The 21,355-nt window shown below is 38.5% G+C and overlaps 2 protein-coding genes across 2 annotated transcripts in view; one reads left to right on the top strand and one right to left on the bottom strand.

Moving 5' to 3' along the window:
* The window catches only part of txlnb (taxilin beta), a 41,306-nt gene extending 32,979 nt beyond the window's left edge, over positions 1-8,327 (top strand). Inside the window, exons 8-10 of the mRNA XM_008114498.3 lie at positions 1,617-1,709; positions 2,863-2,958; positions 5,787-8,327. Coding sequence (XP_008112705.2) covers positions 1,617-1,709; positions 2,863-2,958; positions 5,787-6,329 — 732 coding nt within the window. The 3' untranslated portion in view covers positions 6,330-8,327. The remainder of the gene's footprint in view (positions 1-1,616; positions 1,710-2,862; positions 2,959-5,786) is intronic.
* Positions 8,328-15,384: 7,057 nt separating this feature from the next.
* The window catches only part of heca (hdc homolog, cell cycle regulator), a 33,725-nt gene continuing 27,754 nt past the window's right edge, over positions 15,385-21,355 (bottom strand). The window contains exon 4 of the mRNA XM_003223277.4: positions 15,385-20,256. Within this exon, the coding sequence (XP_003223325.2) occupies positions 20,092-20,256 (165 nt within the window). The 3' untranslated portion in view covers positions 15,385-20,091. The remainder of the gene's footprint in view (positions 20,257-21,355) is intronic.

The raw sequence follows: 21,355 nt of genomic DNA on the forward strand, positions 1-21,355 counted from the left end.
GAAGAGTTTATACATGCTAAGGATGCCTGTTTAAATTGCTAGAGACTAAGATTTTCACACAATATTCAGGCCTCTAAACTCAAGCTCTAATGCAGAAAGAAGGGAGGGCCTAGCAAGAAAGCTCTGTGCAGGCAAATGGACTGAACCAACTAAGCTGGCCTCTAGGGGTACTTTTAAGCCCTACCCAAAAACTAATACAAATGGAGGCATCTACACTATTGGGGAATCTAAACAGAGGGAGCTGAAGCAAAGGAGAGGAAAGGCAGAGCCAAGACTTCACATCCAAAATATTTGTAAAATTCAACAGACACCTAGAATTAACACATTTGTAACCACTGGTGATCAATTATAAGTGCATTAATCTACTGTTATTTTTCTTATTTACCTTCTTCCAGTAAGCATTTACCAGGTTCTATTATTACTGCCTTCTCTAATATAGTATCCTTCAGCTCACATCATCCACAGGTCACTAAATGATGGGAGTTGTGTTGTTAGCACACATGCAACCTTATCACACGAGGGACACCCCGCCCCCAGTGCTGTTTTGCCAGCAAGTGTGGCAAAACAGCAGGTATGAGGGGCGACTCCATCGTCCTGCATGCCACTCTGGCATGGCAACACTTCCCCCATCACACAGGGAAAACGTCAGCCAATGAGGGCACAACACGGTCTTCTCAAGGGCGCTTCCAACCCAGTTGTGGGTGGGGCCTATGCTGGATGCCACATGATGTGGTGTGATGGGGCTCCATCCCCGAAGAAGGCTCGAAACATCATATAATACTTCATAAGTCCTTGGTTGTAAGGACCTTGATTGTAAGGAATGCTGCCTGTGTGGTGTCTTTCGTCTGATTTTTTTCCCCTGAAATCATTTGAAGATTTGGAGATAGACCATTAGTAATATTACCACATATGCTCAAGTATAACTCTAGAAATGTAAGTACTGGTCAGTGTAAGTATTTACAGGTCAATGTAAGTACTGTTCCTTAACTCCTATCAGAAAAGGAACTATCCTCTTCTACGACTAGAGTGGCAAAAGGCACAAGCTCAGTCCATCCCAGAACTTAAAAAAACCACTGATCCCCTCTACTCTTTCAGCTCTCCTTTGAAGGAAATGCCAAACAGCCACTGCCACTGCTACCATTTTCCTGCCAGAGCATTTTAAAAAGATCAGAAGCAGCACTGCAAGGGAGAAAACAGAGGAAGTTGGTGGTGCTTATTAAAGGTTTTCCAGGAACAGGCTGATCTATTGCCTTTCACCACTCTACTTAGAGAAGGGTGGTTCCCTTTTTTGATAGTTGTTAATACTATTTCTAATTTTTAATCAAAAAAGGCATCGTCCTCATCTCCAAGTTGAGTAGTGACAGGCCTTTTTGAATGCCTGTGTAGAAAAATGGTAGCATCCAAGGGTGACTGGCCCTTTTTGAGATGAGGCTGGCACTTTCCCCTCCTCTGTGTGGAATGACCTCCAATTTATCCATGAATCATATCAAAATGCATCATTTTGGCCCCTAAAACATGCCCTTGACTTATACATAAGGTTGACTTATACACAAAAGTTTAATGTATAATGAAACTGTTAATAAAGAACTGATTCCAATTCCTTCCTGTTGTTACAGCTTACTCTCTATTCTGAACGATTTGAGGAATTTCAGAAAACGCTGACAAAAAGCAACGAAGTGTTTGCCAGCTTCAAGCAAGAGATGGATAAGGTGAGTTTTAAGATCTATTTTTGAGGCTCTCCATGTGGGCAGAGCAGATTGCTAGACTCCCTTCAGGTTCTTTTAGCTTTGATGATCAAGACTTTTATGTCATGGAACTAGCTAGCAAGACTAACCATCTTTTTCTGTGAGATTTGAGAGGCTCTATTGCAGCCAAACTCAGAAAATATTGTGTTGAGGTCTCATGTCTTTCCAATCTCTGTTCATTTAGTAAAATAAAAACTGAAGAAACCATACTTGCTCAACATCTCTTGTTTATTCTAACCTTTCAATGATCAGAGGATCTGTTTCTCCATGAACTGGTCAATTATTTGCAATTTGCAAAGCCTTCTTGAACTATGACAATTCACTTGTTTGTTTTAAGGGATTGTTGTTGTTGTTGTGTGTTTGGCATGGTGGTGTAGATCAAAATGTTTATCCTCCCATTCTCCTTCATTTCTTCGATGATTTGGATTTTTTCACTGCTGAGAAGGCATCACACCAGATGATAGTAATATATAGACAGAGTTTACCACAGAGTTCTTGATAGATTAGAAGATAGAGAAATGTAAAACCATACACATATATTAAGACCTTAGAATTTCAGCACATGGTTTATTGTGCTTATTTCCACCAACCAAAGTGTTCAACAGGCCACACAGTTATTTATTATTTGTGTCTACGTTGTTTAATTCACATGTATGACCCTGATTGTAGTGTATGGTTTATAGATTTTGTTACCTGTGTATTTCCCATATATATCTATTTTGCTCCTCTCCAGATTTACATTCTGCATTATTTCTGATTTAATTGTTGTTGGGTTTTTTTGAAGAAACCCTGGTGTACCTAGGAAAAAGTTAATCTACAACTCATCTCTCTAATAAAGCAGTCCCCCAACTTTTTTGGTCATGGGACCAAAAAAACTCAAGTCTAGTAAAGCTACACTATAGCCAAAGTTCAAAGATTCTTTACAGGCATATATATTTAGAACATGAGTTCACATATGTGTCCTGAAAACGTAGCTATAACATTTCCAACTGCTGTCAAATGCTGTGGTCCTATACAAGATCCATTAAAATGAGGAGTGGGGCACAGAAGTTGAAGAAAAGAGGCTGATCTGTTCCAGTGTAATGTGCCTAATGGGACATTTCCTTTGCTTCTACAGATGACAAAGAAAATGAAAAAGTTAGAAAAGGACACGGCTACCTGGAAATCAAGGTTTGAAAACTGCAATAAAGCTTTGTTGGATATGATAGAAGAGGTGAGCAACCTGAACAATTTTCTGATTTATTAAATCTGAAACATATAGTCCCATAAATGTAGTTTAAAATGTGTTTACTAACAGATATTTGGTGAAACCATTATTATGGAGGATTTTAAACAGAAGGTATAAATGTTACTTTTGGTACTTCGGGTTTCGGCAATAACATGTTGGCTCAGAGATCCAGACTTACAGAACATTCATAAATGAGAATGTGTATACGTCATGTTTTCCCTACTTTCCTATCCAACCATTTGGGGTCATTTTAAGAATAGCAAAATGATGCTCACCTTCAATTTATACAAAATCTGTTGAAGAAAATAAATTGTAAAGCCACTTTTTTGTTGATTCTCAGCAAGGAAAAGTAATCTCTCAGTGCACATGAGGAATAAGTGACAATAATATATATTCAAGAACAGGTGCTAAAGATAAAGCCAGAACTTGGAAATGTTATTTCTTTATACTACAATGCCCAGAATTCTCCAACCAGGAAATCCAGAGCCACGTTGGTCAGGCAATTTTGGCACTTGCCCAAAATAGTAACTCTCTCAGTCACCTGGTTAGCTCTAAAGCCCCTTCTACACCGCCTTATAATCCAGATTATCAGATTATCAAAGTAGATAATCCACAATATCTGTTTGGAACTGGATTATATAAGTCTACACTGCCATATCCAATTCAAATCTGATAATCTGGATGTTATATGGCAGTGTAGATGGGTCCTTAGTCTTGAAGTAGCCTAACCACTTATAGAAATCATATCTGCTTAGAATATTTTTCAGATACCAAGATGTGGTGATAGAGTGCAAACCAAGAAGTTGGTCTTTCATTTGTACTGATGATTATGTGTACAGTTTTTTAAAAAATAGAGTTGAGAACAGATTTAGACACTTCTGTCTTTGCCGGAAGTCAGGCAGGATTATTTATTGACTGATTTACTTCATTTCTATCTTTCCTTTCTCCACATAGAGACTCAAGGCAGACAACAACGTCATGACACAACTCAATAAAAAAAATTAAAAAAGAAAATACAAAAATTAAAAAACAAATACAGTAGAGTCTCACTTATCCAACACTCGCTTATCCAACGTTCTGGATTATCCAACGCATTTTTGTAGTCAATGTTTTCAATATATCGTGATATTTTGGTGCTAAGTTCGTAAATACAGTAATTACTACAAAGCATTACTGCGTATTGAACTACTTTTTCTGCCAAATTTGTTGTATAACATGATGTTTTGGTGCTTAATTTGTAAAATCATAACATAATTTGATGTTTAATAGGCTTTTCCTTAATGTCTCCTTATTATCCAACATATTCGGTTATCCAACATTCTGCCGGCCCGTTTATGTTGGATAAGTGAGACTCTACTGTATCTCTATCATAGATAAAAAAGTTAAAATACCCTAAAATAGAATTAAAATTACATTTTAAAACGAAATATCTCAAAAAAAATTATCACCCACAACCTCCCCAGCAACCTGACCACCATCATCCCCCAAATGCCTGATGGCAAAAATGTCTTCAGCTTCTTGCGAAAAGCAAGCAGGGATGGGGCCACCCTGGTCTCTCTAGGGAGGGGGTTCCAGAGTCTCAGAGCAGACACTAAAAAGAGTGGCTGGACAGAATGATTGTAGACTTCTAGGAGGCTCATAGAAAGAAATACTGTCCTTCAAATAATCTGGACCCAAGCCATATCCCTGATTAATATTCAAATGAAAGAATGCCAGTGAATACCAGGTGCTTTAGGTTATATTTCAGAGGAATGAACTGGCAAAACCACTTTTGAATATTCGTTGCCTAAGAAAACCCTATAAAATTTGTGGGGTCACCATACATCAACAAGACACTTGAATGCACATGCACACAAGTTTGTTGACTATTCCCCTCTCCCAGGGCACCCGCTAATAATAATAACAATAATAAAACTTTATTTATACCCCGCCACCATCTCCCCAATGGGGACTCGGGGCGGCTTACATGGGGCCATGCCCAGAACAGTACAATATAGCAAAATATAAAACAACATATCATAATACCCCTAAAGCTAAGCCCCTAAAACTCCTACATAGAGGGTAGATCTTAGAACTAACCCATAATATTTTCATTGAGAAAGAGCACTAGACTGAAGGGAATTATCATTTATATCACATGTATCTGGCAGTATATGCTACATGACATGTTCATTCACTTCCCCATAAACATACTATCTTCCATGACATAAACAAATGCTGGTCCCTTCTAGAACAGATCAACTGAATCAACAACAGAATGGTAAACCAACACTTATGTAAACCCATTGATTAAGTGGACCTGTTCTCACTGGGGCTAGCAATAGGAATTAGGCAACAGTATAATGTGGCTATCTACAAAGATGTATGGTTGCAAATAAAGACTCAGAGCATCACAAGCTCTGGGGCCCATTCACATTACAAAATTATAGCATTATTATTCCACTAACTACCATGATTCCTGGGATTTTGCAATGTAGAGAAGTGTCATTTACCATTTTCAACCAGAGGGTTCCTTCAATGCCTCTACCAAATTACAAACTCCAAGGTTCCATAGGATGGAACCATGGCAGTTAAAGTGGATTAACAGTGTTGTAACTATTTAATGTGAATGGGCCCTGGGGACCTGTAAAATCTATAATACTTGGCAGAGTGACCAAAGCAATGACACTCTTTTGGGACCACTTTTCAAAGAGTGCTCTTAACAAAAACAAAACAAAAAAATTGAAAGGATAATGTGGCCCCTCAGATTATTTGGTGCTATTTATCATCTTATCAGTCTTCAAACAATTTGTTTTTTCTCTCATTTCTCACAGAAAGCAATGCGAGCCAAGGAATATGAGTGCTTTGTAGTGAAAATTCAAAGGTTAGAGAATCTCTGCAGAGCGTTGCAGGATGAAAGGAATGTATTGTATAAAAAAATAAAAGATGCACAATTTCCTGAAGAAACAAAGGAGGAAGATGAGGAAGAGGAAGGAGAAGGACAGAGTGGAGCAGAACCTAGCTTGGAAAAGGAGGCTGCCACAAGCTCCTCTGTAACAAGCGAAGTGGCTGCTGAGCTATCTGCCACTAATGAGAATATCCTGAAAGATCTGGCCACTGCCTTCATGGTCACCCATCATATGGAAATACCCATGGCAACTTCTGACAAAGAAATAGCTGAAGAACCGCAAGATCTACAAACACTCAGTCCACTTTGTCCCTCAGAGCCAGCTGTCCCTTCTCCTGTGGCTCAAGACACAGGCAGTTCTTCCATGCAGCCTAAAGCAGAAGAACATGAAAGGGACACAACTGAACAGCAGGCTCAAGATTCGACAGTGTTGAAGTTACTAGATGCTGATATGGAAGAAGTTGATTAGTGAATGGTATAGTGAACTGATGGCATGTTTTTTTCCAAAATGGCATTATCTCCCATTTTTAAGGAGCCAATTATGTGGGTTGAACAGTATTCAAAGATTTGCTGTGTAGGATCACAAAGTCAATTTTCACAACATTTAACAATGCATTTCAGCTTACCGTTCAGTTCTTCATTTCATTAAAGCCAAATATTTTCCTAACGTGTAGCAAAAAAACAAGACCCCTATGCTGCCCTCAAAAGCATATTCAAAAAATGCATAAGTCCTACTTTCAAAGTTTTTAATTCAGCACACTCCCAAAAACACAAGCTATTTATGCTAGTTTAACAACAAATCATTTTAAATACAAAATAAAATACTTTAGGACATCTGAACCCAATATCCTTTACACATCAAAAGTTAAAAAGCTATGACAGTAAGTTTCAAATTTAATAAAAGTAGAGAATGAGGTGGAAAATAAAGCACGGTATGACAAAACCAGGCATCTCAAATGCTCTTTATGTGCGTAAAGTGAAATTCTATCAGTGCTATCATTTCTGTGTCTGATATTTAAGTCATCTCTTTCAGACATGTTCACTCAATTTCACACAGTGGCATGTATATCCCTGGGATGCTGCTTTTGTTTCTTCTCATCAATTCAATCCTATTTTTATCATAAAGCAGATTTGTGGCTTCACCCACAATGCCCACCTAGCAGGAGGCAGTCACTGCAATTGAAGGAAGTCTGTTGCTCTGGAAGCTACTTGCTACCATTTCCACCCCTTCCCATAATGATTGCCACAGCAATGAGCAGAAATTCCCCTTCATGCCAGAGGTGTCGCACATGTGGAGGATGGAACAGCAGCGAGCTGCTTCCTAATTGGTACAGGAACAGACCCCCATCAATCGCATCCACTGCTTTCTAGTAAATGAAGATTGGGAGATTTTCATGGTTCTTATGTAGCCCATAATCTAGAACTATGTAGGAGTTGTGAATACATAGAAGTCATGAATTGTAACTACATGTTACACATTTGTAACTGCTATACAGGTGTCTGGCTATACTTTTTATTGTTTTTTCTTTATGCAAAAATACACACTGTATAACCCAGTGAGTTAGCCAGCAAATTGAAAAGTTTGCTTTTTATTTTACTATCTAAGTTGCTTCAAATATATTTGAATTGAATTCAAGAGGGCACCTTTTCACCTAACTTTTGAGAATTGAAGAGTTAGTCACTTCAAACAGGATTCTATTCCCAACATCTTTAGTATTTCAGACAGAGGATACATTGACCTGACGGGAGCTGCAATGTGTGATTTTCCTGGTGGTTGCTTGCAGTTATATTTGGAAAATACCCACAACTATATGAAACAAATCCTTTCAGTCATGTCAGCTTTACACATGAAAGGAGTTTTTGGGATGAGAAACACTTTCAAAGAAGTGATACTGACCCAAGAGGATGGGTCCTGCACTTCTTTTGAGAGTTTGTATTTTGTTCTTAAGATCAGACCAGAAGCCAAAAAAAACACAATGTGTAAAATTATCAAAAGTAGAAATGATTGGACTCCCAAAGGTCTAGGGTTCAAAGAAAATATGGGAATCAGCAAACCTCATAATGGCTGCACTGTTTTATCTTTTGCTCTGCAGTATAATGGATATTTCTTTTCAAAAGGCACTGTAATTGCTGTGACATTATCCAATCCTTTTAGCAAAAGCTGAACATCTATGCTTGTATTTCCTACCTTCATATTCCAGTGTTGTATTACTATAGAGTCATTTTTCAGACATACAGTACATGCTATTCACTGATGTGCCTTGTTTTCAACTCCTATACTCTAACTACTTAAACATTTGCAGTACATCGCATTATTTTGTCACTAATGTAATGAAATGCTGAATGGGCTCCCTACGTAACTATATCTATTGAAATTTTATTTAGAATTGAATGAATTAAATTACAGCCTGAATTGCATTATTAACAGTTTGTTTATTATACTGAGTTAATACACTTTCTATGACTACTTTGTTTTACTGGTTTCTTTCTTTTGCATGGTCAGGAGTGGATCCCTTCCATTTTGCAAATTACACCACCACATAAAACTTTGAATGGGTAAAGAAAGCCATAACTTTATTGGTTACAACTGTAAATAAGGTAGCCCAAAGTACGTATATAACAGTTTCAGGCATCAAGCAAACTGCTTGTTGATCAATGAGCCCAATACCCCAGCCTATTGCCAGAATCCATGAAATGACAGAAAAGGGAACTACTTGGACAGCTGCCTAAGATGTAGTCCTCCTCCACCAGCAGGGAGTGCTGGAAAATGTCTGCCCCATGAGCTGAGAAAAATTCTTTTCTACTACACATACCATGAGTCCCATTAAGAAACCCCATACCTTACAAATGCTTAAGAGACAATGGTAATCACTATCCCAGATCCATGTCTATGCCAACCCTTCCCAGAAGTTGTGACAATAGCAAAGCAAATATGTGGTAAACTTCAAAGATACACAATAACCACAATAAGGGTGGGTGGGATGATACTTGGAAGATAATTTTTGACCAAGTGCACAAGCCGGGCTATATATCTCCCTCCACTTGACTGAAGCATGTGATTCTGGCCACTCTCATTGATCCAATTACTCAATGAGCTTGAAGCAAATTCAAACTCATAGGCTAGAGGTACCGAGCTCCAGCTATGGCTCTGCCAGGCTGTACAAATCACCAGGAGGAGAATGCCACCACTATGCCAAGGTGACCTGATCAACTACACCATGCTGCCCAGAAGCAAGTAGCTCCCCTTTGAACTCAGCTTCCTGTCTGATCCACAATCTCTCTGAATGGTAAGATGTTCTGCACCCTTGTTAGATAACTGTTCTGAGGAAAACATTGTCACTTCAGCAAAGTTTTAGTGGGAGTTCCAAATAAAAATCACCTTTACAGATAAAAGAAACAGCCTCAATGAACCTTTTTTAGAATGCTCAAATTGTAAAACACACATGGTTTCAGTAATGATGACATGCAACCAATAAAATAGGTTGAGATTATTTTTCTACTCCATGGTACAAAAATGGCTAGCCCAAGGCCATCTGCTTAGGTCATAGATGAAAAGAGATTTGAACAACTTCAGGTCGTGGTTCTCATATCTCATAAATGATATCTGTTTTCCTTGATTAATTCTTTGCATCACTGAATTTGTACTCCTGGTTTATCTGGGAAAAATCCTGGCAGTTGAACCAGTTTGAGGACATGTCTATTTCATAGGCATAAACGAGACTAGACTTGCTCTCAGTATTAAGCAATGGGCAATTAATCTCAAACCCTCAAAACAAACATAGACTGATTTATGGCAGAGAATATTATTGGGTGTGGGACAGTTGGTGGTTTCTCAGACTAGTTTACAAAACTAGCATGGAAATGTGATGTACAATAACTCAAATGAACTTTTTTCAGTCTTGTTCTTTTCTTTCAAATCCGTCCCACCACAATACCCAAGTAGAGTCCACATGACAAGCCAAATGAATGATTAATGGACTGCAGGTCCATACCAGAAGTTCGTGATTCAGCAGACACACCTGAAGTGCAGAAATGGAAAGGAGACTGCAGTTTGCAAGTATGCAGTTGTGCTGGGAACACATCCACATACAAAGGGTTTAAGAACTGGGTACTGGTCCAGAAAAATTGATCCTTCTGCCCGGAGTTGCCTGCAAAATCCATTGGGGATTTTGCTGGCACCAGAATGCCAATGTTCTGAAGGATTCTTGTGATATCAATCTGATTTGTCTCCATAACCGGACAAGAAGGATGTCTTATGCTTGAACCTACAGAGGTATTTACTTAGATGTTCATTTGAAATATTGTATTACTCTTGAAAATATTTTGTATGGAGAGAGCAACCAATATGTAGCCACAAATCTTTACTATACAGCTGTCTTCTTTGTCCAGTTCTATCATCACCACTCCTTTGTTTTAAGCAATAAAACCTTAAATTTCTTGAAACATCATGTAGATTGCATTTGCGGTTATTGAAAAGGGAATGCCCTTCATACATACATGTTGTTTTTCTCTGTACATGTGCAGACTATATCTCTGCTTCAGTTATGCTTTATTATGCCATTACTTGGATTGCCTTGTGAATGAAGAAATGAGTGCTAGAAATGGAAAGGGATATATATATTCCAATTTTTTGCCCACCTCTCCTACTGCTTCCTCCCTTGTATTTATCCAATCAAAAGGACTTTCCTTCTGTGTTTTTTCTGCTGTCTTGTACCTGAAGGATCAGAAATTAACAACTATAAATCTACAGGTTTTAGAACAGCACTAGAAATTGAAAGAACATCAGATTTAACAGTTTCCCAAATGCACCATGTACTGTTGGATAATGGATTGTATAGATAGGACTAAGGCTATAAAGTCAGACATATAAAACATTTCCACTGGTATATACAACAGAGAGAGATAGAGTGCAATGTTGAAAGTTATACAATTCAAGAAGGGAGAAAATTTGAGAACATGTTTATATATGTAAATGTGCAGAATAGTTTTTTGTTGTATGTCTTTGATACCAATACATAAATTTCAGTCCACATGTACATAAATATATCTATTCCCATGGGAATAGCATCCGGGAATTTTATGGTGTCCAGAGTGCTGCTAAAGTCTCCTGTTGAGTTCCAAACACCATCTTAACAGGGTAAAGAAAATGGTAGTTCCATCAGCTTTGGGACTGGTGTCAGAGCTCCAACACTACTCATGTTCCATGTCAGCATTTACCATTACATTTTGAAAAAGCAAGATTATATGCAATTTGGAATGCAAAAAAGAAATAAAGCAGCATCATGTGTCAGCAGTAATGAAGTTGAGACTAGAATGCTATCTTTATTCAACACCAATGTGAATATCATTTTGAATCTTCCTAGGTAACAAAACCAGCTTGTTTTTAACCTTTGACCAGGTGTCAGCACTACAAATGCACAGCCCTTTGCAATTATACAGCATACCTTGTTTAAAGTAGGAAATATCCGCAGAAATTAGTCTTATATCTTGATCTCTGCAGTCAAGTGATTCATGCTCTTGATCTCTGAAACCTATTATTTTCTCAGCTTCAACAGAAGGGTGTAACATAGTTGGTGTTAGCAGATGCCATTGTTGGGAGCTAGGAAGGAAAGCATTACAAATGCCCTCAATATGTACAACCCTTTATGTCACACAAAATGGAATTCAATAGCCAAGCCATCTACAAAAATGGAAAGCAATGCGTGCTGACTGTAGAATGTCAAAAACAGAAAGCTTATTTCTCTTACAGTTTTCAAACATTTTAATAACAATAGTAATACTTTATCATTTTGTGCATTTCCTATTTTCAAAGGCTGACCTCCTATTCCTCTCTCCATAAACCAAAAATCATACACTATGCCTTAAATGAGAACTCTTTCTTTATGCCATCACTAACTGAACTGGAAGTCATGCAAGTGGGAACTGAATGCAGTCATGCAAATCTTTGTATTCTTAGTCAGTATACAAGTGTTATTAATATCAATATTTGTCTCTCATGACCCAAAGTTTAATTGTCTGCTCCTCCATTTCTTATTCATTATGCCCTTGTTAGAGACACTGGCTCGATGCTAGCAAAAATAGCTTTCTTCTTTTCTGTCCCAGATCAACTGCGTGCAACAAAATAAATTTGCTTCTTCACTTAATCTACATGTCTTTTGCACAATATAAACCTTTATGCCCTTGTGGGGGGAGACACTAAGAAACCCAGAAAGTATATTGCAAAGATGGTAACCAATGTGCATTGGGAGTTCCCGGTGTTTACTAGAACCCACTTGTTAATTCCTGTTGTGCATCAGTCTCTTTGTGTAGCAATAAAGCAGTCACTTTGCAAAGTTATAAAGCAGTAGCACTATACTGGATACGAGCACATCCCGCTCCAACAGATGTCCAGCTGTATTTTATCATTTCTCACTCTCATTGCCCTTTGGCACCTTGTCAAAGTATAAAGTTGGCAAAATCACAGCTGACACTGTGCTTCTTTCTCTTCTTTAACCATCCCCAGTCCATCTCCACTGGAAACAGTGCAACAGAAGCCTAAATGTCTAGTCGGATGCATAGAAACTTAGAATCATAGAGCTGAAGAGACCCAGTCTAACCTCCTGCCATGCAAGATTATATTTAAAACAGCCCAGTGTTGTACCCCATTCTTTTAAAACTAGGAACATGTTAAAACTCTCTGTACAAGGATGACCCAATGTAATCCCATGTGATTATTATATACCATGTAACACAATATCTACAGTTCTTCATAGTGAATTCCAGTCAAACTCTACACACTGCTAAGAAGCCACTGAGATCAATGGAGATTCCTCCCTGTTGGTCAAGAAGTGGCTCGCCAATGTCTCACCCCATCCTGTGGGCAATTTCATGTTAGCTAGCAGAAAAAGGATCCCCGATGTACATCCACCTTGTGCTGGAGATTGTACACACAGATAGGGAGGGAATGTCAGGTAGATGCTTCATAACTGACATGAGAATATAAGCCTGTCAATTTCAATGGCTGCTTACTGAAATGGGGGTTTAGGGAACTTTAGTTGATATTGTGAATACACACCAGTCATAAATATGCATAATTTGTAACTGCCAAATAGGAATCCAGCCAGCATCTTAATTCACAGGACATGTCTGCACCAATGTATCTTTATATCATCATCATTAGGTGGCCAAAAGCGGTCTTCAGATGTTACTCACATGGTTTTCTTCAACAGTTAACCAAGGGAGCACCTACTTAAAGTGAAAAGCAATGTGTCCAGAGAGAAGTTTTATGTTCAAGCTGACTTGAAAGTATGTGTCAACATAACAACTGGAATCTTATTGGGGACTTATGCCATCCTAAGTGGTTTTATGTCTCAGAGAATTAGAATTGGGCAGTTCCACAATATCCATATCCAGTAAGGGACTGCAATTACTAAATAGGGGAGCTTTCACTGTGCATCAGGATACCAACTAGGGAATACCAATGTGCATCAGTAGAACCCAATACACATCAGGACACTCTTGCTGGTGTTCTACTACACATCTTCCCAATTTACTAACAAGATATTTAGCTTCCCTGCTATGTAGCCAAACATACATAAAGTTACATAACATAGTCAATGGTAGAGGATTCGGGTCAATAATTATTACCACCACCACGCTAATTCAGGATCAATTCTGGATCACATGACTAGTAACTTTATTTTCTAAATGGGATATATAACTCATTCTGGATTCCCACATCACATTCTGTTTGACCCTTATTACGATAATTGTGCAGATCCCTGGACAGAAAGGTTTCATAACAGATGACTGCACAACCAGAGGCTTCACAGTATAATCTTAGCAAACATGTTAATTTGTTCAGGGGAGGGGAGTGTTACATTAAAAAGAAGACAATAAAATCAAGTAGAACAGAAACTCATGCCAAAAATGTAGTTGATATGGAGGGTAAACTGGGAATCATGAGAACCTCCTGGAGTTGAACGTAAATTCCAGCAGCTCTACCAATATAGCTAATGATGAGGAATCCTGGAAATTGTAGTCACATAAACGGGATCACATAAACGTCATCCCTGTGCAAGGCAACAAGTATTTTTGTATATGGTATGAGTTTGTAATGTAGTCCTACATCAATGGATACCAGCCAAAGTTCAGGGACTCATATAGCAAATATAGCAATGATTTTTTTTCTTCTGATATTCTTCTGGAGAACAAGCCCTATGAGGAGAGGCTTAAAGAGCTGGGCATGTTTAGCCTGCAGAAGAGAAGGCTGAGAGGAGACATGATAGCCATGTACAAATACGTGAAGGGAAGTCATAGGGAGGAGGGAGCAAGCTTGTTTTCTGCTGCCCTGCAGACTAGCACACGGAACAATGGCTTCAAACTACAGGAAAGGAGATTCCACCTGAACATCAGGAAGAACTTCCTCACTATGAGGGCTGTTCGACAGTGGAACTCTCTCCCCCGGGCTGTGGTGGAGGCTCCTTCCTTGGAGGCTTTTAAGCAGAGGCTGGATGGCCATCTGTCGGGGGTGCTTTGAATGCGATTTCCTGCTTCTTGGCAGGGGGTTGGACTGGATGGCCCATGAGGTCTCTTCCAACTCTACTATTCTATGATTCTATGATTCTATGATATCAGTAAAAGTTGCCAGTGAATTTAACGCCAGCTATGTGCTAATACTCAAGTTACCTTTTATAATCTTTTACCTGTGACATTGTGCTACTCCTATGGCATCTGCACTGCCTTGTGAATAGAGAAGTTTTTTCTGAATTAAGACTGTTTATATATCACACGAACCAATATACATGTACCCCTCCCATACAAACACTCTCTCACACACACACTTTTGAGTGCAAGTGTTGGTAGGGATGGAAGGTGTTTGCGAAAAGACAACATCTAACTTTTGATTTCATCACTTGCACCTTTTATGAATACCAACACAGATCAAAGAATGCTTCATAAAAGGAACATCAATGGAGGGTCTCAGCCACTGTTTTTATAATATTCTGACATCCTCAACGATTTTGAGAATTCTGTACATTATAAAATAAAGTGTTTCATGCCACTTTGGCCAAAGCTGCAATAAAGCTTCCTGGATTCCTATGGGATTGCTGGGGTAATCAAATGTTATCTGCAATGCAACTCACTGAGTGATCTTAAGCCAGTAACCAGGTCTCACTCCAATGTAACTCAGAAGGACTTTTGACAGGACTTTTAAGATGACAAAAAACAAGTATCCATCCCCGACTTGTTCAGAGAAAGAATGGAAACAACTGTGAATATTGTAATAAAGTACCACAAATAAGCAAAGAATGTGATATTTGGCTGTACTATATCAATGGTTCTCAATCTGGGGTCCCCAGATGTTTTTGGCCTTCAGCTCCCAGAAATCCTAACAGCTGGTAAACTGGCTGGGATTTCTGGGTGTTGTAGGCCAAAAACATCTGGGGACCCCAGGTTGAGAACCACTGTACTGCATAATGGTATTATACAACACTGTGACCTCCTGTTTACTCTGGGTCAAAAGAAACACAATCACAATTGGATGCAATTTATTATTTTAATACAGATAAATCACAACCAAAAAACACCACACAAAAATGTCATCATAACCAATTATTTTCAATTTCATTGACATTCATTTACTATGTACATCTTCTTTCCCCAGCAAAAGTGCAATCCAAAACTGGTTGGGATATTTTTCCATTTGAAAAAAGGCTGTTTTTCTGACATAGTAGGGCTGGCTAATAGCCTCACAACACTTTGCCCCAAATACCTCGTACAATAAAATAAGAAATGAAAATAAACTCACTACATGTCTTCCTATCAAGAGAACACACTGACAGAATCACATGTTGCCTCAAACTTTGTTCTTGCTCTCCCCATTCAACTCACTTTATATCCCAAAGAATGACAAAGGCCACAATCTGACACAGGCTTCACAGTAAGTCTTAGTTCCTGATGAAAGAAAACTTTCTAGGTAGAATGCTGTGACAGCTCTCTCGAATGCTGCTCTTTACCTAGTTGGCACTGCTTTTCACTTCACCTGCAAAGAAGTAAGCTAGCCAGAAGTAGTAGCTCACGGGCCTTTGCATGCTTGCAGCCATTTCTTCCAACAGAAAATGAGTTGCATTAAGAGACAGGTAAGGAGCAATACCATGCTTTTGTCTTCTCCACTGTGTGGTATAAGGAGGGGTTCTAGATTACAGGACTGAGCCATCCCTATCTGTAAGCAATGTGTAGTTCAAACTCCTATCCAATGAGAATTGTTGTCACTGTGTGGCTTTACAAAGCCCGTCAATAGCCTCTGATAACACTCTCAGGTCCTGGAACTTACCATGTATGACAGGTCTTGGTGCTTCTGTGGCAGCAGCTATCACACACCCCTAGCTGTAAAAAGATTTTAAATTTGTTCCACCTATAATTATTTTAAAAGGAGGGGAAGTGGCACAATGGGAGCACAAAGCTATGCCGCCCACATGGAAATGTGGCTTTAAACAACCAAGGCGCTGTAATTGCGTGATGCCAGCGGCTGTGCAAAGCTGCCTATCACCATGACAGTATGTTGTCACTATCGTTAAGTCGTAAGAACAATGTGCACAGGAACATCCATAATGTGAAATTTACCAGTAATTCTGTGTGCATTTTCTTTAATGAAGAAAGAAGTACTCTTCTATGCAAGACATTATTCCTGTTTACTGTACATGAAGCCCAATGATACTTGCTGCTCACGTCATTTCATTTTTTTCTGCACAACTCTCTTGGTTTAGTCTGTAACTCTTAATCTATCTAAACTTTTATCCTTTCAGAGATGTTGAAATTCTACCAGTATACACACACATGCACACCTCAGAAATCTAAACAAAAGATCCTGCAGGTGGTATGTGCACATAATAATCAATCCTTTCATAGTACATACTTACGGCTTTGATTCCACTTTACTGCATTCTAGGGAATCCTGGTGTTTGCAATTGGTGAGGCAACAGAGTTTTGTGGCTGAGAATTCTGAACACTCCTCCCTAAACTACAAATCTCAAAATTCCACAGGATGGAACCATGATAGAACCCAAGGCCATGATACCCAAAAGACTATGGCAATAGTAGTCCACAGTGAAGGGGAAGAAGGAATGGCTCAGCCTCTCCTCCAAGCTTCTACATTGGCATCCTTCTTCAAAACTAGCTACAAGCAATGTTACGCATACAAAATGATGGGGCTATTTGCAGTTTGGAGAGTTGAAGCATGCCTACTAAGCATGCATATCAATGAGAACAGAGTTTCTATGATTAATTAATTTGTTTTCAAGCAAAGATGCAAGCTCAAAAGGACCTTCAGGCCATAACAAGTTAAATATATGATTATAGAACTGCCAACATTCTTTTCTCCATATGCAAAAATATCAGTGCAACATGATTTGAAATCCATGCAAAATTTAGAACTGTAGGCAGAATGCAAAGTGGAATATAAATAACACCTGAAAGGGCTTTCACATAAATAGGAAGATTAGCAGAAAACAAGGTAACCCTTTAATTGCAGTTGACCTATTTGGTGTAATTCAAAACATTTTAAAAATAGTTTTGGAAATTAAGAGTTCTAATCAGTCCTATTTTAATTCAAAGATATAGTAATATGTCACCTATGCTAGCATTAATGTGCTAACAGAAATGGCATACTTGAAAATCAAGCTGGAATTCTAATTTACCTGACAGTACATTGTGTATTATTATAATTTTACCTTTTTTGCATTCTTTGAAGGAGTCAGATCTGTCATAAATAAATTTCTCCGTTTAATAAACTGTACTTCTCCAAACTGCACAGTCTTCTATTATTTAATATAGTTTTGGATGATTAGATAACAGTGCTTAATGGTATATAATCATGCAACAAGTTGAGACCAAAGGCTTGAAAACAAGCTAGACTCACTAGACCACTCTGACTGGGTCTCCTCATTGAGATTTGGATTGGGGCTCACCTCCATCTCAAATTTCCACCTCTCTCAGAGATGTTACTAGCTCAGCAGAATAAACAGGTATCTAGTTAACACCTACATGTTTTCCATATAAAGCAATATCAATTCTACAAGAAGAATCTGGAAAAGGGTGGTTGACTGAATCCCTCTCCCCACATTGCAGTCCAGTCTAAAGAAAATCTTATGTTCTGTTTTCCCCTTACTGCTAATTTATAGAAAATGATTTTACTTAAACCTTTTTAGAAATATTATCACATTGCCATCCTGTATTCCATGAAAATCATTCTTTTCTGCTAACCGAATGAAGAGCTTTGTGCCAAAAAACCAAAAACCTAGACTGCCAAGTTTCTAGATAAATTAACTTTTCTTTCTATTAAAAAAGCATATGCAAAATGCTACTAATAAAACTCTGGAAGTGTTATATAATCTCACTGATTTGTTTCTGTATCTTTTTGTGCCTTTTAAGCCCTCAAACTAATACTATATTTATACAATTTAACAAATTATTAAATGCCCATTGATACCTATTCAAAATGGGTATCAAAGAATATGACTCAACTGTTTTAAATGAGTTTTATCTCCATGTTTTATCCCTACATAATTTCTGGACAAGATCCAAAAAACACAAAACTACTGCCACTAAGGGTACTTTAGACTTCTTGTTGCTCTTAATTTGTTTCATTTTTGAATGACATGCTTCTGAAGCACCAGGGAATTTCAAAAGCTGTTTGTGATACAACACAGAAGCCTGTTGTTCAAAGAATGAGTGAAGACCCTCTCTGTGACCACTACGGAGTTTTTGGGATCACATGCTACCATGTGTACTCATTCTGTTGAGTCCATCATACTTCTTTGTATATGACCACAAAATATACCCAGACAGTACGCTTCCACCACTAGTTGAACCAACTGGGTTGTGTCTCAGATTACTCCAGTCTTTTCTTTTTAAAACAACAACAACAATCTTTCATTTAATTTAGGATGCTCCAATCATGGTAAAGGAATAGCCTCCCGATTTTTCAATTACACATGAATTTATTCACACAAATGGAGCTAAGTGAACCACCTGCAACAACATGATTCATTTAGTCTGCACCTGATTTACTGCAACTGTGGAATGAATGGCAAGAATAAAAACCAAAATGAAAAGAACTACAAGGACTATGGTGCATGCACTCTCTTTAAAAACAGGTTTGCACAGAGCTAATAATCTTTTTTAGCATGACAGGAAAGAAGTAAAATGCTTGCAAAAGAGCTGAAGTAACTCAGCTTAAATATGCTATTTGTTTGGGTAGAAGCAACTTCCCTGACTGCTAGAATTACAATGTTAGTGGAAACAGTATGATCTGTCAGTGAAAGTAGTTGTGATTATCAAATATATACTCCAGGAAGACACTATGCAAAAATAAGATAATTTTTAAACAGTGCATTTTCTGACATAGCATTACATTCATTTGTCAATGTTTAGGTTTACCTCATCAAACAGGACCTCTAAGAGTACTAGCTAGCACTACTTATGCTATCAAGACCTGATCTTGCTCCCAGGAATTAGGATAACAAATCCAGCAGGGAACAAAAACAAGCTTATCATATGAGCGAGAAATATACAGAGGGGCAATCTCATAGATGTGCTGTCTCTACAACCATACTTGTACGATCACCTGCCTCATCCAGGCAAAGTAAATGCACAGAGAATCTGAGCATTAAATGTGAGGTTTGTGGATTAAGCAGTGGTGAGACTATGACAACATGAGATCCTACAATGTACTTCCTCCTCATTATATTAGACAGTGGAGTAGGGTAGACATGATCATGGAATACCCCCTGACTGGAACCAGTTTTGCAGGTAATTCCACTGAGTTGGACAAATCCCTTTCCATTACATCAAGTTATCTATGAAGTTTTCCTCTTCTCTCTCCAAATCTACCTAGCAAAAGACATTAAGAACCAGATACTGGTTTTCCATAACATCTCCACGTCTTCAGGTAACATTGCCCTAGTTTTTAAAAGGGAGAGAAAATGTGGAATTTTCCTCCCAGCTTAGATGAATGTAAAGAATGAGAGACAGTGTGCTGCCTCATCACCAACTTTCACTGAAATCATGGCAAGAGGACATATATCTACATAGGAACACATGTACACAATCACACAAAGCTGCAGCTCTTTCTTTCTCTTAGAAAAAACACATTAGGTCCCCCACCCCCTCACAGAACAGATCTTATAAAAGATATGTAAAATAAAAGGAACAATACTCATAAAATAGCTATTACTATGGCAAAGCTTTTGTCAATAAGCCTCCAGAACTTTAAAAGAAGAAAATGGCTTCACAAAATGGTAGTCCAAGTTGCCACAGTGTGGACACTGCTGAACGTTGCTGTATTCTGAGAAATACTGCATTCCAATACGTACATCTATAACAGGTTTCCCACAATGTTTACAGTTCAGTCGAGCCTGTAAAAAAAAGGAAGGGGTAGAAAGATTTTGTTAAAAACCAGCATTTGCTTCCATTGGGGATGTTGTGAGTTTTCCGGGCTGTATGGCCATGTTCCAGAAGCATTCTCTCCTGACATTTTGCCCACATCTTTGGAAGGCATCCTCAACCTCTGAGGATGCCTGCCATAGATGTGGGTGAACGTCAGGAGAGAATGCTTCTGGAACATGGCCATACAGCCCAGAAAACTCACAACAACCCAGTGATTTCAGCCATGAAAGCCTTCGACAATATTTGCATCCATTTTTTATCAAACGACTTTGTTTAGTAATTTATTAATAAGATAATAATGGCAGGAAAAATATCCATGGAACTTCATGTTTTGCAATTGTGAATGCATAGCTGAGTAAAAGAACATGTATAATTAGCATATTTGCGTTGTCTTCAAGATTAATAGATTTCTCATTCATTGATTCATTCACTCATTCCAAAGATCTGAAGCAACAAACTGGAAAGGACTAGTTGAGGTCTTCTCATGTTCTGTCATTACTTTTAAACAATTGGTTTGCACATGTTACTTCCTGATTTTTTTAAAGAGACTTCTCTGTGACATTAGGAGGACCTCTGGGCCACAAAAAGAGCCCCTAAAGGGCCACATGTGACATGTAAGCTGTATTTTGCCCACCCAGTCCAGTCCTTTAATGACCAATCCCTAGGCATTATTACACCCCCTTCTCTTGTGGAGGTTGCCACGTATATGTCTGCTAAAATGCGCATTGGTTCATACCTTCAGGTGAACAAATCTAAAATGAGGATGACCCCTGCAGGCACAGTCCCTTCCCTAGGTGCATTTAAGTCAGCAGAAACTGAAGGAGTAAAGGTATTTGTAGTCATTAATAAATGGACAAGAACAAACTGACCCTTATTCCTGGCCTTCCACAACTCTGAAAGGAACATCATCAATGACAACAGCTGGTCAAGTGAAGTAACCAATTATTCCTTGTTATTTATTATTTGACATAGGGCCCAGGCTGTGGCGCAGGCTGGAGAGCAAGCCAGCTGCAACCAGCTGCAATGAATCACTCTGACCAGGAGATCATGAGTTCAAGGTCCGCTCGG

This window comes from Anolis carolinensis, chromosome 1, assembly GCF_035594765.1.
Source record: "Anolis carolinensis isolate JA03-04 chromosome 1, rAnoCar3.1.pri, whole genome shotgun sequence".
In the NCBI taxonomy this organism is placed as follows: domain Eukaryota; kingdom Metazoa; phylum Chordata; class Lepidosauria; order Squamata; family Dactyloidae; genus Anolis; species Anolis carolinensis.